This window comes from Hippocampus guttulatus, chromosome 5 (assembly GCF_054856545.1).
Source record: "Hippocampus guttulatus isolate MCC_2025c chromosome 5, RoL_Hgut_1.0, whole genome shotgun sequence".
Lineage (NCBI taxonomy): Eukaryota > Metazoa > Chordata > Actinopteri > Syngnathiformes > Syngnathidae > Hippocampus > Hippocampus guttulatus.
The window spans coordinates 22,267,082-22,285,278 of record NC_141265.1 but is presented as its reverse complement, the minus strand read 5'-3'; the positions used below and the strand labels follow the sequence as shown (position 1 = coordinate 22,285,278).

The following is an 18,197-nucleotide window of genomic DNA, read 5'->3' as shown; positions in this document are numbered from 1 at the left end:
GCCATAGGTTTTCAAAATGTGGACAATGCATGTGGAAGATAAAGCACTATAAAAATGCACTTCATATTACTATCGTGATAAAATTGGATATCTTTTTTGGACAGCTCTTAAGCACCATATTTGACAACAAGAATGATCTGGCGAATCACTCAATAGGAACTGGTGACTGCAACGGAAGGCCCACTGAACATGTTTTTCAAGTTCCATCTTGCATTAAAATTAACCAGGGGGATTGCGGGCGCTTTGTTTTGGCAAATACGTACAAGACTAGTCTCAAGGGCTATGGAAATCGAGATGAGAATATTAATATTGAAATGAGAACATATCAGTCATTTGACCATGCCACACTTATGTTGCATGTAAATCTCAGTTCAGCCATGTTTTAGAACAGGGGTCACCAACCTTTTTGAGTGTGAGAGCTACTTCATGTGTACTGATTGTGTGAAGGGCTACAAAATTGATACACGTCTGAAATAACATCTGTACAAATTACATTTAATAATATTAGAATGTGTTATTTTTATTACCGTATTTTCCGCACTATAGGGCGCACCAAAACAAAAAGTCTTCGATTTTCTTAAAAGTTCACCGAGCGTGCGTCTTCTGTATGGTCATTATAGTAATATGTCGACTCCAAGATGGCTCCTTCCTTGAGACATGCTTCCAAAGTTATAACTTGCTGTTGGTTCAGTGAACTGTGTCGCTGCTTTATTAACTATGTGTTGCAGCTACGAAAAAAGGAGAGCTGTGGTGTTAATTTTTTAAAACAGTCTCAACAAATACAGGTACATCTTTGTCTATCTCAGTGCTTTCTTCTGTTCGACTCGAGAGGCGTTCAAGATCGCCACCGAAAAACGCAAACTAACGATTACTTCGATGAAACTACAAAAATTGAAAATAATAGATCAAAACTGAAAAGCAAGCGAGGATATAACAAAAATGTATTCTATTGCCCCCCCCTAAAGAATTTATATTGTGATTTCATCATTTGTGAATACACAACAAAGGAATAAATAACTACGACTGACATCCGATCGTACTGTTGGAGCTATGATCAAGGAAATGCCAATGGGTTTTTCGGAGGCGGTCATGAACGCCTCTCGAGTTGACCGGAAGAAAAGAAGGCACGGAGACGGACAAAGACGCACCTGTATTTGTTGAAAAAAGGAGAGCTGTGGTTGTGATTTTATTTTATTTTTTAAAGCAGACTTTATTAATGGTTTTCACAGTCTCAACAAATACAGGTACTGCCTTCTCTTCCGTTCCACTCGAGAGGCGTTCATGGCCGCCTCCGAAAAACTTAAATTCATTATTACTTCAATGAAACCACGAAGAAAATCAAGCGAGGAAATCACAAAATAAATTCTGTAGAGGGGATATAGAATTTATTTTGTGATGTCCTCGCTTGATCTTCAGTTTTGATGCATTATTTTCAATTTTCGTAGTTTAATTTAAGTACAGTAATAGTTAATTTACGTTTTTCAGAGGCGGTCATGAACGCCTCTCAAGTTGAACGGACGCCTCTCGAGTTGAATGGAAGGAGCTTAGCACCATCTAGTGGAGGCATTGTAGATTGAGCCTTATAATGCGAAGCGTCCAATGTATGAAAAACATTTACAAAATAGCCTTTCATTGAAGGTGCGCCTCATAATCCAGTGCTTTCTTTTAGTGCGGAAAATACGGTACTTAATGATTTTAATTTTCAGGCTCTGATCATCTTAACGATGTCTCACAATACTGCCAGTGTTTGCATTTTTAAATCATAATTTCGACTAGCAAATCACAATCCTAGCACTGGCGGGCTATTGGTGTGGTCCTCATGATCTCCCTATTGCCGGCGGGCACCACGTTGGTGACCCCTGTTTTAGAACATTACATCAGAGGTCCCCAACCCCCGGGCCGTGTACCAGTACCGGTCCGTGGGTCATTTGGTACCGGGCGCACAGAAAGAATACATAACTTACATTACTTACGTTTTATTCATTTCGGAATCTGAAATATATTTTATTTAGAAAAATTACCCGATCCTCTGTTCCATCCATCGACAATATGTCATTCTTGACGCAGGTGAAGGCAGGCTTCTCAGTCACGTGATAGGTTACCGCTAAAATGAAACCCAGGACATAGCAAAATGAGTAAAAAAAACAAAGGTCTTTGGAAAGTTTCTTTGAGAAGGGGGAAAGGCCCAGCCAGGAGACAGAGGAGGAGCCCACTACTTTCAAGAAAAAGAAGGCTACATTTAATTGGCAGTGTCAGGAGTCCTACTTAAGGAGTCCTACTTGATCACAACGGGAGATTCCCACGCACCAAGCCCAATCTGCATAATATGCAGTGATGGTGAGTCGTATTTTTCATGCACTTTGTATTTGGGGTCTATCTTATTTTGAAGGCACGTGTAAACATTACCACAGCGATCAGAGAGTGTTGTGGCCAGACAAGGACGTTCCACGTGTCGTGATTCGTGTTTATTATTATGGTTCGAAAATACCAGTTTTCATGCCGGTCATATCATATTATTTTGTTGTAATTATCTGGCTTTTAAAGGCCGATCCCCGAAAATATTGTCTGACATTAAACCAGTTCGTGAGGCAAAAAAGGTTGGGGACCCTTGCATTACATGACCATATTCCTAATTTTAAAATTACCAGTGGATAGAATAGCGGCGCTTGTCAAAATAAACATCCAACGCGTCGCCGGTCTGCATCCTATTTCCTTCACAACATGCGTTTTCGTTGACTGCCATCTTTTTGTGGATTGTTACATTGTATGACGATACAGCGTAACATATTGTCTCAAAAGTTTTTATTTTTTATTTTTTTTAATGCTTGGTTTTCAATGAACCCATGTTAGTAGGTGAACAGCTGCACACTTTTTTGTGGGCTGCACGATTCCCCCAACCCCACTCCCTCTCATTGACTTTAACCCTTTCATGCTGTCCACTGCAGTAACCGCTGTCCCTGTAAGGGTTAAGCTGTCACTAACGCACCTTCATGGAATGTATTCAATCTGCGTGGAGCGAGCCTGAAATTAGGGTGTTTCCTGTTCACACTGTGCCTTGCCTCGGCCACATTCTCCCAAATACTTAAATCGTGCGTGCTCCTGTAACCCGCCTGCTGCCCTCGTGCAGATAAGCGGTTCGGTTTCTGTGAAATAGTCCATTTCAAGAAATTGACATGCAGAGTTCGGTGTTAAGATGTTAGAGCCCACCCCTGTTTAATGTTATTGTCTTTTGTCTCATTCTTCTCTACTTGTTTGGCTGGGTCTCATCCAAGTCCCTGCACAGATGAGTATCCTCGGATACTATTGCCAGAAAATTCCCCATCACAGAGTAACATAGCCTTTACACCAGAGCCTGCTGGGTAAGGTTGCAGACCAAACAATTTCTTAGCATGTTAAAGATTCACCTTGTTGAAGCATATTTTAATACGCCGTGTGACTTTTTGCATTCCCTCTCTCAGGCTGGACCTCCTGTCACCAACATCAGCCTTTCGCTTCCCCATCCCCAGTGGAGATGGCCAATCTCTACAAAGGCATCGCTCCACCTCGACACCCAATGTTCATATGGTCAGCACAGTGAGCCCGGCTGTTGTCAGCATTATAGAGGTAAGTGTAAGCCGCCCTTTGTATTGTTTTCTTTTGTTGTGTCGTTTTGAAATGCCGATGTACTCCGCCTCCCCCCAGCAAATTTTGTGTGTGTATAGATGCGCACGCGAGTATGAATATGCAGAGATGGGCACTTTACCCTCTTTTCCTGGTTTGTCCCCGACTTGTGCACCCGTCTGTCATCATCCCTCCGTCCTTATCCATATTATAATCCCTGCCTGTCTTTACATTTCACGACTCCGTCCCTGCCGCCTCCCCCCCAAAAAACAAGAAAGTGTCAAGGCAATTTTTGTCCTTGGCCCATTTCGGCCGAGTAGATTGAAATGAACTTTTTTTCCGCCTCGGCGTCAAATGGACATAGTACTTCACACGCATGCGCATGATTAAAGCAGCTGAATAAAGTACGGGGAAAAAAACAGCACATAGGGTACCGTGATGGGTTCGAGAGGCATACAACACAGCCAGCTTTCGTAACCGGCTCGATTGAATAATTTACAACTATTTAAGTGTCGACCAATATAGCTGCCGACACATTCAGGGGCTGACGAAAACCCACTTCCATCGATTAAAAATGGCATTTTTGCCATATGTCTGGTTAAGAAGTGTGCGGTGTTATGTGGCCCCTTGGCAGTGCTGATCGAAAAACTGTGGGCCCCCTCCATCATTTTTCTTTGCTCCAGTCACTTTGTTGCATTTTAAAATGTAAATCCCAGAGACGTTTTACTTCCATCAGATCAGTCCATCAGACATTTTCCGTGTCAACTAAACAGTGGGACGAAGCAAAAACAAAGTGCAACCTAATATGATTGGCTTAGTGCGTTGCAACAACTGAACAGTTTTGCCGCTTGGAGAAAAGTCAAATTCAACTTTAGTAAATATGACCACAAATGGAAAAGTCTTGCATAAACTCTTTCTATTTATAGTCAAATTGTGTCAGTAAAATTCTTTGTAATCCATTTAATGAAGTCTGCGTGTTTTGTTTTTTTTTGTTCCCCCTTCAACCTTTTTAGGAAGCAGTGAAATTTAACAACACAATAGGTATGCTTTATTTTTTTACAGTAGTAATTTTAGGTTTGCTGTTTATTTTTGCATTTATTCGACTCAAAAACCTGGTGCCCTGCCCTTTCTATTTGCAGGTCCTGAGCCATCACCAAAGCCATCCACTAGCCCACCCTCTTTAGGTTCTCCAGGGAGAAGACCGCCCAAGTCGCCTTCAGAGCACAAAGAACGAAAGCCCTCCTCCTCGGATGACAAAAAGAAAGTAGTACGTCATTTTCTGCAGTCGTCTTTGTCTGTGGATCTTTTTGGAGACACAAGTTAATTTATCAATATATTTGGCAAATTGGATGTGTTTTAGCATCGAGGGGGCTACAGGGACTCAAGTTACTACTGGGAGGTCCACTACCGGGAAGTCACGATTCAGAAGAGAATAGGAGCTGGCTCCTTTGGAACTGTATTCAAGGGCAAGTGGCATGGGGATGTAGCGATCAAGATCCTTAAAGTCACAGAGCCGACGCCCGAACAGTTGCAGGCCTTTAAAAATGAAATGCAGGTCTTAAGGTAAGTTAGTTTTTCATGTGTAGTTATAAATTTATGGTTCAGGCAAGATCTGAAGTACTGCTTTTTGTTATTTTAACGATCGTGAAGTCCTGATTAAAATGTAACACGTTTAAAATGATATGCTCCTGAAAGAATTTCAAAAATATGGACATTCAGAAATCTGGTTCAGGAAGTGAATTTGTAAAGGTTGGCAGCTCTGGGCCAGTGTTTTTTTATTTATTTATTTATTTTTGTAAAATTAATTTCATCACATAAAAGGAAAAGCAGATGTGTTTACATCAAAATGTGGAATTTTATTGAAAAGAATAAATATACTCACTGACCATTTTAACAGGAAATATTTACCTTTTACATTTAATTAACCTTTCAGAAAAATTTCCATTATGGGTTTTAGGCTTTTACACTCACCATTACTGTGAAGGGATTCAATTTCTACCATCATATAAATTTCAGAGCACATTGCTCAGGCCTCAGTCTTATTTGAAGCAGTTACAGTAAGTCTCTTACAAAAGTATGGATTTTTTTTACTGCGCATTTTACATATATTACATTGACGCTGTGTACAAAGAACATTAGTTTGTATTGGTAGAAATTTGAACTTCATTCCCTTGCAAATTGGAACATTTTTGGTTTAAATTTAGTCAAATTTCAATATACTGTATGTCAGAAACATTTCCTGTCAATCTTTTCCTGGAATTGTTCAGCCATAGTTAGAGCCAACCTTAAAACCAAAATGGTGGATGTACTCAGAGATATTTTGCAAATTAAAGAGTCAAGAAAAAAATGGTTACTCGAAATTGTCTTTACCGAAAATGTAATTTTCCATCTCTTCAGGAAAACCCGACATGTCAACATCCTGTTGTTCATGGGTTACATGACTAAGCCCAATTTTGCCATAATCACACAGTGGTGTGAAGGCAGCAGCCTGTACCGCCATCTGCACGTCTCTGAAACCAAATTTGACACGATGAGGAGGATTGACGTGGCCAGACAGACAGCACAGGGCATGGAGTAAGAATTTTCCACATTTGGCTTGACCAATATTGTTTACATGGTACTAATGTTTTCTGCAGCTGTGACATTTCAAATGCCAACTAACTGTGAAAAATGTTATGTTCATTTAATCTTACATTCTCCACACTCAAATGTAGAACAATGTCCCTTGTTAACTGAGAACCATCTCTCTTCCTCTCCCTCTCCTGCCCGAAATCAAGTTTAACTGCTACTTAAGGACACTAAAAAGAACTCAAACGCTGATATTATATCATAATGTTCTTGAAGGCAATCTTTAACAGCGGCTCCAGCATTAGCTAGCCCCTAAACAAGTATCTCATATAGACTGGCGAGAGTCATCTGAATGCTGAGGCGAAAAGGACTCTGCACGCTTAGATGCAGACAGCCTGACACAGTTGCCATAGGTAGCAAATGTTTGTTCTGAATATTGTTTCCATGTAAAACCAATTATGAATTTTCCCTTTCAGTTATCTTCATGCAAAGAACATTATTCATCGTGACCTGAAATCAAACAGTATCCTTTTTTCTTGTCAAGTAGTAATTTGTACTCGACCAGTAGCCATACTGTAATGTTCAATGTGACAGACTTCATTACAAACCCATTGCCAACTTCAATTACACTTTGTCCTTTTTGTATGCTGTCATGAACATCCCTGTGTTTATAAAAAAAAAAAAAGACAAATTGACCACATAACTTTGCTCTGCACCTCGCACCATAAATAACATTCTGTTTGTAAGCGGCAGTATTTCCTGAGATTCTTTTCTAGATATTTTCCTCCATGAAGGTTGGACTGTTAAGATTGGGGACTTTGGCCTTGCAACAGTCAAGTCACGGTGGAGCGGCTCTCAGCAGGTCGAACAGCCTAGTGGATCAATTCTTTGGATGGTACTTTTGTTTTAAGGTCATTCCAGAAATATTGAATGAAAGAAATTGTCTATAGACGACATCACACTTTGCTTTCTCTTCCTTGTATTCCAAGGCTCCTGAGGTGATCCGAATGCAGGACAGCAACCCATATACATTCCAGTCTGATGTATATGGCTATGGTGTCGTGCTGTTTGAACTGATGTCGGGGACTCTACCATACTCCAATATCAACAACAGAGATCAGGTAGAAATAACCCTTTATTTGAACTCAACTCAACTCTATTTATACAGTGAAACTCCTCGACAACTAAATCATGTTTGCAGCAAGAAATTTTTCACAACAGGGGGTTTTTCACTGTAGCAAACTTGATCTCAAATGTAAACACACACGCACACAAACGAATGTGTACACGCACACACAAACGGATGTGTACTCTTTATTTTTATTCCAATAGTGCATAAGTATGAGCACACACTTATTTGACACTTCATATAGTCAGTGTAGAAAGAAAAAAAAGGGAAAGAAATTGCAAAATTTACGATCAGCATTCACTTTCACTTACATCAATTTCTTGGATGTCTTTTATTTTGCTTGCTCCGTCTTTCATTTTGATCACTTTTACTCTCTCTTCCAGCATCAGAGCTCTTCTTGTCTTAGCTGCTTGACATCCAATGGTCCGTTTTGTAGCCATTTTAGCAATGCAACGTCCATCCTCGTCTGAATCTAACAATAACAAATACTTCCTGGCATGCAATGAACTTTTAAGCCAGCCACGGGACGCTTCGTAGTCCTCGATGGCCATAGTTAGCTCTCGAAGGCTAAACACCTTACGCTAACTGGAGCGCTATTGAGAGAGAAGCGCTCCAGTTACCATAAGGTTTTTAGCCTTCGAGAGCTAACTATGGCCATCGAGGACTACGAAGCGTCCCGTGGCTGTAAGCATGATAACAAGTAAGGGCATTCAAGGAAACAAACGTTCGTTTATTTGAATGTCGGTCGAGCCATAAGCAATTTACTCTGAGCAGCTAATCGGATGCTACGGATCTAGCTTCAGTATCTACACACATACAGTGAGGTCCCTCTTGGCCAATCGGAGGCCAGGATGATGCTCGGTAAGCCAATGGCAGAGCAGCTATGAGTATGTTGAGTCCAGGAAACTCGCAGCTGTGACCGAAATATATATCGTTCACTATGTAAACCAGTGTGGTGGTTGCTGTTGCCTTTTTTCGAATGAAGCAGTAGAGGTCGCTGTTGGATAAGACTTCGTTGTAGTGAATGTCTTTGCGAGGCTGGAGCAGAGAAAATGATTTCGTATAACGCAACGGGGGTTTTCGTCGTATGGGGGGCAGGAGAATGGGAATTGTGTTAATGCATGAAGATTTTTTCACATGAGGGGGAATTTTTGCCCATGTAGGTTTCGTTCTAGAGGAGTTCCACTATAGAGCACTTTCAAACAGTCATCGCTGCATACAAAGTGTACATGTAGCAATTCAACATATACAACAAACAGTAAAGCAAATCGGTAATACCACAAAACCAAGAACAAATCGAAGTCATGCTGAGTCAAATGCCAAAGAATACAAGTGAGTTTTGAGGCGCGTTTTGAAGATGGCAGCGAGGAGGCTTGCCGAATGTTCAGTCAGAGGTCATTCCAGAGAGAGGGACCAGCAACAGAAAAGGCGCAATCCCCTCTGAGCCTCAGTTTAGTTCTTGGTACTTCTAATAAAGTCTGGTCCGCAGACCTGAGGCGGGTGTGTAGGGGCGGATGAGCTCAGAGAGGTAAGGTGGCGCGAGGTCATTCAGAGATTTGAAAACAAATAAGAGGATCTTGAAAATAACTCTAAAATGTATGGGGAGCCAGTGAAGGGATGCCAGAGTAGGAGTTATATGCTCTCTCTTACGAGTACCAGTCAAGAGGCCAGCAGCGGCATTCTGGACCAGCTGGAGACGCTTATTGGAGGACTGTCTGACTCCAAAATAAAGGGCATTGCAGTAATCAAGCCGGGATGTGACAAAGGCATGAATTACTGTCTCAAAGTGTTCATGAGAGAGGAGAGGTTTTACTTTGGTCAGCTGTCTAAGGTGAAAGAAGCTGGATTTAACAATGGCACCAATATGCCGGTCAAGTTTGAAATTATTGTCCAGTTTACTGATCAACTGATCAAAATGTTTTGAGCCAAATTGTAATGAATGTTGGATTTGTTACATTTGCTGTGAAAAAGGCATGCTTTACTGATTCTAGCATATTTCATACACAAGGCCACTCAGTGTCCTTCACACAAGCCAAGACGCGGCACCTAAAAGCAATGACCAACACAACAGCTGACGTTATTCAAAAGCAAAGCACAGGGAACAAAAGTAGCTCACCAAAATGATGAAAAGAACATATATTGGCAACATTTAAACACATTAACAGAAGACTTTAAAAACATTTAAAACACAACAAACAAAAATGAAAGTCTTGTTCGTTATCCTTCATTTAGCACACTAGAATTCTAGGAACATTATATTGATTCATTTGTTTATTTCTTCTTCTCCCTCCAGATAATCTTTATGGTGGGACGTGGTTACTTGTCCCCAGACCTCAGTAAACTCTATAGTACCTCACCCAAGTCAATGAAAAGGCTGATCATTGACTGCCTGAAGTTCAAACGGGATGAGAGGCTCTTGTTCCCCCAGGTAACAAGGCTGTGGTTTCCATTACAAAATGTTTTCTTCCGAAGTAATAATGCCTCAACCGGCCATCGCAAGTCAAATGTAAAGGGTTTTTTTTGGGGGGGGGGGGGGGGGGTTAAAAGTATGTGGATTGTAAGTGTGTGTTCCACTGCTCGCCACGGTGTAGTGCTCATGTTTCGAGCCTGTCCTCTATTTAAGCGCAGTCAGTCATACAAAGTAATGTTAGTTCCAGCGGGGTGGGATTTGGACTGTTGGTGTGACCATTGCATTGATGCCATGCGCTGACTGAATTGTGGCTAATGACTACTTTTGGATGTAAAGCACATTCCTAGAAAACAAAGAATTCCAAAGGTAAAAACTGTTTGACGCATAGTTATAATGTAAATCATCTTCACCTTTTGAATGTTATATTCTTGTCAAAATTAGCATCTTATTGTTGACAAATGTCATTGTTCTTAACCGTGTTGGGCATTTTGAAAAAGTAATTAGTTATTTTTATAAATTTCTTCTTCCAAAAAGTAATTGCGTGACGAACTTAATTACTGCCTTTTAAAAGTTTAGTTACTTTTACTAATTAGTTACTCAGCAAAGTAATTTTCTCTTTTTTATTATGTTCTATCTAGAGAGTGTAAAATATGTGTAACAGCTGAATGAAAAATTGCAACATGCATAGAAATGTATAAAAATTAAATATTGAAGATAAGTAGTAAAAACACACTGCATTTAAGTGCCAAACTGAAACCCACAAACAAATTTAAGTGTAAAAATAAAGAAAAATCTGGCCACTGGGCCGTGTGCTCTGTAGTTTGTATATTATTGACCTTTCTACAAATCTTCAATGTTCAGTAAGAAGAAATATGTTAAATGATACTAATTTACTGCTGGTGGTGTCCACAGCTTGTTTGATGAGCGGGCAAACAGCCACTGTTAAGTTGACGTGTACCGAGGTCTATTAACTGGTATTTACAAGCCGGTACTAATGCTGCATGCGGCTGGAAACGTGCATGTGCCAGAGCAAGTGGAAAAACGTTTGCTCAGGCGTGCGCAGCTACATGCAAAGTAAAGTCTCGTCGGTGCACAGTTGTGGACGCAATTGCTCCTTGAGCGCTCTATAACGAGGAAGTCATTTTTTTTTCACACATTATTCACACATAGCCAGAACAACACGCAACACATCAGCGATACATGCAAGACCAAGTCTGAGTAAAAAGCAAGGTTTTGCTGAACGGAACGAATGAATGAATAAATGCATTTATTCATTCATTTATTTATACAGGTATATATATAAGAGCTGTCACACGATTAAAATATGTAATCTAATTAAAAATGAAACTGTCATAATTAACTCAAATTAACTGAAAATTAATCGTGATTACTCACGCATTGTGAATCGTTTCTGAATTTCGTTTTATATTTTTTGTCCTATTTTTCCCCATTTTAATGCTCTCATCAACATGGAATCATGAATCCGTTTTCTATGTGCAAAATGCAAATATTTACTGAAATAACAATTTCGATTTTCAATTTTACATGAACATTTTTCACTTGGAGCGGTTATTCACACATAATCTCTCACACAATATTACTGTCCATCAACAACAGTGGAAAAAAATATTTTGGCACACAACAGCTGCTTTAACAGCTCTTTTTATGGAATCAAAACAGAGCAATATAAAATTATAAAGTGCACATCTAAGGTAAACTAGTACTCAGCCTATAGTGGATTTAAGCCATGGTTGCATACTTCGTTTTTCTCAAGTTTGCTTTGAACACAGCAGTCAGGCTATGTTGATTCTGTTGGTCCTTCTTGCGCGGAAGTCTCTCTATGGTTTTGTGTGGACATCATTTTGGATGACTACACTTGGTTCGATGACAACACTGGAGAGTCTCCAGTGGAGACGTTTTATTTTCAGTGTGGTCGCTAGGTCGCTACCACTGCACCGCTGCACTTTCGACATGCCTCAGCGCACCGTCACTGTCAGACGAACACAGAGAAGCTCCACCCCCTTTATTTATATGGACACGGAACACGGTAACCTTCCACACAAAATAGTTCCAAACAAGTAACAATTGTGTCAGTGGCAAACATCGAACTCAACAGAATGCCTGCTCTTTATTTACCTGAGGCTCATCAACCTAGTCTCTTATTTCTCTCACGAAACTGTCTTCTCCCGCTTGGTGTACCTTAGCCTTCTCTGCTACGTACAATTTCTGTTCATAGCTTGTAATGGAGGCTCTCGCTGGCAATCCGTAGTGGAGTCGTTAGATGCAATGCGAATGATTTCAGCTTGAGTCTGGCTGTGGACAATGTTGACAGGCTTGCATGCAGTAGCCATACAATTAGCTCTGGCTTCAGCAAATTTGTTCTTCGTCGTGTTATCCATTTTCTTCGCTTTGAAATGATCCATAGCTGTCTGTCTTAGACGAGGGGGCGGAGTACTCGCGTCAGCTCAGTGCTTGGCCATAAAGTGGTATTTCAGACTCGACGTGCAATGATGATAGCTTGGTTTACTACTGCAAAACATCCAGGTAACTTTGGTCTTGTCAGTGGAACTATCTGGCAACTTTTTAAAAGTAAACTTTCCATTCATAAACTTTTTAAGTATCCGTTTTCAGTGTCTTGCGCTACTGTGGCTGGCAAAACAGACATGTGCGTGGACCTGTGCAGCGCGCTTGTTATTTTGTTTCTGGTTTATTTATAGAACAACGTAACATCCGATATGACGTGTGCCACGTTAATCTCACGAGAAAAAAATTAATCCCATTAAAATTAATTGAAATTAATGCCGATAACGTGCAAAACTGACAGCTCTAATATATATATATATATATATATGCCACTAACTTGACTCAGAGTGATTGTCACAGATACCACTTGGCATACTGAGATTGGTGTCTTTTTCATTCAGATCATTTGTAAAAAGCTCCATGACACAAAAATTTTGGTTTGTTCCCGCCTCGTCCATGAATGTCTTGAGCAAGAATCTGAACTTGTATGCGTTCCACTTAAGGAATCCATGACTGACGGCCGCACCACAAACAATGACCTCCTCATATTGCTTACTTAGTAAAGTGTGGGTGGCAATGATACTGTTCACAATCAGCTGTAAGAATCCGATAAATACAGAAACATGACTGAGCTGTTGACATCGTGGCGCTTTGTACTCAACAACGGCATTGCTATGAAAATTAATATAGTTAAAAGAAGCACTGTTATTCCCAACTTTGGTTCTGAGCATTTTATACCTTATGTTGCTGATTTACATTTTCTTCTCCCTCATCAGATCCTTGTAGCCATTGAGCAAGTACAGGACCTGTTGCCAAAAATTGAGCGCAGTCGTTCTGAGCCCTCTCTCCATCGGGCCGTCCACGCTGAGGACCTGAATCCTCTCCTGTTCCACACCACTAGGCTGATGCCACTCTAAGATTTCTACAGCACTAGGCGGAAAGGATGTACCCCTTTCTAAAACCACAGCATTCCAGTGCCTCTGAGAGGCTTCAGCTGCTTCTGATGCAGAATTTCATCACAAACCTTTTTTGAGCCTTGGAGCTCCAGCACCCAGTAACACACTGCAGGAAAAATCTTTCGGTCTTGAGTTCCTTTTTTAAATTCTTCCAATGATGAACAGCTCGTTCAAAGAGGTGATATGTTTGCTTCTTCGTCGGCAGTTTCTCATGTTTGTTGGAGAATATCTTTCAAATGGGCAATAGATACTTACTGAGGGGTCTCCATTGCTTAATGGAAAATGAGCACTGCAACATTGGCTAATACAGGCTCAGATCTTGGAAGGATTACTGCGATCATAATCAAAAATGCACTTCACATCAAAATCGTCTTTCTCAAAGCATAGCACGTTTGACAACCATGTAGAGATGTTTTTATTCCACAGTAAACCTCAATAACTCCACTTCTCCAATTACTTTCTAATGAAATCATTTGTATTTACAGTATACTACATGCAATTTATTGATTTATAACCCCAAGGACAGATGAAGACAGAGCTGCCAACTGTTCCTAAATAATTTCCAGACGTGGCGTCGTTCCGCCCATAGGCTCCAGAGACGCAGTGCTTATGCATGCGCCGTGGAAGCTCACAGACAACCCCGTTAGCCAAAATTTTAACTCAGATCACGGCGATCGGGTTTAAAATTTTAGCCTTACCAGATTCATATCAGCGGCGAGGAAATAGGGAAGCGACACAATGTGAAGCTTCATCGTCAAATTATGATGTTCAATAATGCCCAGACAACTGTGCACTCATGAAAACCTGATTCATCAAAGAATAACAATCGCTAAAACACTTAACTTGATGTCAACTGTCATAATACTTTTCGTAATTCGTTGGGTCACTGAAATGTAATGGAAGTGATATTTTCAATCCCTTGTTTTTATTTGTTTCTCTGTCAGTTTTTGAGAATATTTCTCCGCACTAAATTGGCGAGTGGCACTGAAAAGGTTTTGGGAATGTCGTGGGGGAAAAACTGAATTGTGTACATTGTTGGAATGTCGGTGTTAAAGTAAATATTTTAATAATTTTGTGATTGATTTATTCTTTGAATTAAGTAAAATTGCACACACACACACGTGTGCGTGTGTATATATATATACCTGTATATGTGTGTATGTATATATATATATATATGTGTGTGTGTGTATATATATATATATATATGTGTGTGTGTGTGTGTGTGTGTGTATAAAATATAAAGAACAGTGCGATAACCGCCGCCAGTAATTAATTCCACATAATAACCAGTAATTTTTTCCACAGAATTTTGAAAATAGGGAAATTTAGACAAATTATTAATTTCTATACCGGTAGGTTGGCAGCTCTGTAAAGTCCTAAAATAAGCCTCGAGTGATTGATTGTGTTAGCGCTATGCAGATTTAAAATACCTCCACACACGTACTGTTTCGTAGCCTGGAAAACGACAGTATGATAAATGTTGGGGTTAACAAATTTGTGTCAAGTATACATGAATCAGGTCATCCATCAATGAAACGGTAATATCTTAACACAGGAGTGACTTATGAAACCAAACTGGCATTAACTGAAAATGCTTGAGAATTCACTGGGAAAGGGCGGCTGGGTCTTCTGCTTCCTCAATTCGTCTTGTTTTTTCCCCCAAACAACTTGCGCTTGAGAATTGGGCATCCTAAAAAGTAATAACTGGAGAGGAAATTATTGTGTAAAGGTACGCCTTGCCACAATGAGGCTCAGAGATTGCCGCGGTCTAAGTGAAGTGTTCACAAATTCACAAAACGTACTTCTGAAACTACTTTTCATGTGGCCGATATTCCGCCCACCTTGTTACTGCCCAAATGTCCCCAGGATTTCTGACCCAGTCACAGTCACAGTGACAGTGGAAGGGGTCATCGCGCAAATTTCTGACATTTAACTAAAATTTAAAGCTGCCATTTCTTGTGTGCCCTGGCACGTAGTTCCTTTGGGGGCGTTCAATCCCCCACTGCCCCCGATGAGTCCTTGAACACCCCTTCCACTGCCCACATTGCTCTGGATGCTGCGTTTTAACTTTAGCGCATCCTCCTGGGTGTAAGCATAGCAAACTAGAAAGCCTGCATGACTTGTGTTTGAACATCAATACTAATAACACTATACAATCGGCCCAGCATGAATTAAAACGTGTGAAACTCAGATTTGTCGGGGGCCACATTGCAGTTATTATTTCCCTCAGAGGGCCGTTTTGACTGTGAAACCATATAAATGTATAATCTCCTTAGCATGTTTGAAATGGACACAACATAATCAATAATGAAAAAATGATTTGGTCACAAAAATTGCTTGCAGGATCTCAACTTTATCGAAGTGAAGACGGTTTTCAATTTTGGTGCAGATTCCACCAAGAAACATCAAGTTAGATGCAACTGCTTTGTTGACGTGGGGCACATTAAATGATGTAGTGGGCCGGATGTGGCCCCCACGTCTCGAGTTAGACACCTTTGACTAAAGCATGGTGCCAAGTGTAGTCATGGAGCCTGCACTTTAATTTCACTCATTTCCTCTTGTTGTGACATGCTCTTCATCTTGCAGGACAATGTGAAAGTAGGATGAACAGAGCCGTTGTTTTGATGGCGATTGGTATGAATTCTGTCATTTCAGTGACATTTCATCGCTGAAGAGACACCGCAGATACCAATATGTAATTGTTGCGAACGGTGTCAGACGTTTCTGTAAAAATGCTCAGCTTTGTTATACTGGAAGAGAGCGGAACTTGAGGTAGCAGTGGGTGTTTCTTCAAGCACAATGAGATGACATTTGAGAAGCCATTTGGAACTATTTTAACACTAGGGGCTGGGTACCCTATGTTGTGACTCATTCCACGTATACGGGGCAGTCGTGGGTGGGAAATGACATTTGATGTGGTGTGAACATGGTTATTTGTTGAACCAGGGTTTGGAGAGACTTTCTCTTTCTTTTATTTATTAACGTCATTACAAATGCTGTTGTGCGCTTTCAAATTTGTAACTCAATGCACATGTCAGCTGTATTGTTGGTACCCTTTCAGAAAACAATTATCCAGAACAAGAATGAATTTTATTTGTGATGCACTTTGCATCTTAACCCATTTAATCCCAAAGTTTTCCCAGACATTTAAAAGTCAAAATCAGGTGTCATTGGTAGCCCTTTTAAGTAATCAGTAATAAAAATCTTTAGAGCCCTGTAAATTAAATCATTGTTGTCCTTCACAAATGTGCCTGGTGGGATTTAATGAATTAAAGTGCTACAGATAGGGAGGCAATAGACAAATATGGACCATATTGTAAATGTCCTCTTCAAATTTTCTGTCAATTCTTAAAATACCATTAAATGCTGATTTCTAGTCGCAATATTGTTCCATTAATGAGGGCCTTGTACCCAATAAAAGTTATCAAAAACGCTCAAAATGTGATTGACAAACAAATCCGGGTGAGGACTCCTTATTGACACCCACTGATTACTTGAATGTCTCCATGAATCAGTTTTAGTCCTTTTATATTTTGTTTGAAAATCTCTCCCTGTTTGGACAAGATACATACATACTTTGAATATTTTTTTTAAAAAAAGAATTGTTGTACTGTATGTACTACACAGCAATTTTTTTGATTAATTGGCCGCACTGCGATTGGCTGGCAACTGATTCAGGGTGTCCCCCGCATACTGCCCGAAGACGGCTGGGATAGGCTCCAGCACCCCCCGCGACCCTAGTGAGGATCAAGCGGTTCGGAAAAATGGATGGATGGATAATTGGCCGCAGTCATTTTAATTCCATTTAAAAAGCTTTCAGTTAAATGAATTACATTTTGCTTTAACCCCTTGTGTGTGTGTGTACATATATAATATATATATGTATTTATATATGTGTATATATGTAGATACAATACACGCTGATTTATATTGATATGTATATATATGTGTGTGTGTGTGTGTGTATGTGTGTGTGTAGTTGTATATATGGGGAGAGAGAGCCTAGTGTTTAAAACAAAGAATGGAAAAATGCTGCATATTCACTTGTTCAAAAGGAAAAAAAACGGTTGAACCACACAAAGCAGTGCTAGCTTTTCATATATTAAGTTCACAGAGATATTTTATTGACTATTGTGACTCTTTATGACCTTAATGGAAGGGTACCAACAATTTAGCCCGTGTGTACACATGATGTCGATCAGTCTTTGCAACCTTAACAAACAGGAATGCTTCTGGAGGCGATTGGTACTGTCTGCTCCCGCTCTTGATTTGAAAACTGTTTCTTGCCAGGGCATTTGCTTGCAAACATCTTAAGCATGAAGCAATCCTGACATGTTTATCTGTGACTTTTCACTTGATTTAGTTAACGGCATCACTTTAAAATACTGTAATAGTGTTTAGTTTGTCTTTCAGCAATGGCAAGAATACAAACGGCTGCTTTTGAAAATGTCCATAATGCAAGATGAGCAATATTTTACTATAACAATGTCAGTTTTGTCTTTCTATGAAATGTAGCTGTTTTTTTATTCAGTACAGGACTGTTTTATGTCCGTATTCATAGAGGAAAAACACAACAGTAGAGAACAAGAGGGTTGTATCAAAATAGTTTTTTTCGTATCTGTAGGTGAATTGCAATACTTGTTTTCAGTTATTTGGGTGCCAGGGCTGGTCAGTTTGCAATAATTGGTATGTTCTGCTGTGTACAGTTACATTTTGTTTTCATTGTTTTTTTAATTACAAAAAAATACTTGTTTCTATTTTTGTGTGATGGTTTAAAAAAAGAACAAAATTATTTTAGTGTATTGGAAATCTTTAGGGGTTTTATTTCTTTTCTTTTTAAGATTCTTAAAATAAAGTAATTCATCTGTGTTACTTGAACTTCTTTTATTCTATTCTATTTTTGGGAGATGTGATTGCATATTTAAACTTGTGAACCAGTTACCGGTGGCCACGGCATCCCTATTTCAAGCCTCCATGGAAAAAACAGGATTGTCGTGACATGCGGGAG

General features: G+C 39.9%; 1 protein-coding gene across 1 annotated transcript in view; it reads left to right on the top strand.

Moving 5' to 3' along the window:
• The window catches only part of araf (A-Raf proto-oncogene, serine/threonine kinase), a 34,484-nt gene extending 16,423 nt beyond the window's left edge, over positions 1–18,061 (top strand). The window contains exons 6-16 of the mRNA XM_086112548.1: positions 3,273–3,359; positions 3,459–3,603; positions 4,614–4,641; positions 4,740–4,867; positions 4,961–5,163; positions 5,998–6,174; positions 6,645–6,691; positions 6,945–7,063; positions 7,158–7,289; positions 9,591–9,725; positions 13,007–18,061. Of these exons, the coding sequence (XP_085968674.1) occupies positions 3,273–3,359; positions 3,459–3,603; positions 4,614–4,641; positions 4,740–4,867; positions 4,961–5,163; positions 5,998–6,174; positions 6,645–6,691; positions 6,945–7,063; positions 7,158–7,289; positions 9,591–9,725; positions 13,007–13,147 (1,342 nt within the window). The 3' untranslated portion in view covers positions 13,148–18,061. The remainder of the gene's footprint in view (positions 1–3,272; positions 3,360–3,458; positions 3,604–4,613; positions 4,642–4,739; positions 4,868–4,960; positions 5,164–5,997; positions 6,175–6,644; positions 6,692–6,944; positions 7,064–7,157; positions 7,290–9,590; positions 9,726–13,006) is intronic.
• Positions 18,062–18,197: the final 136 nt, after the last annotated feature.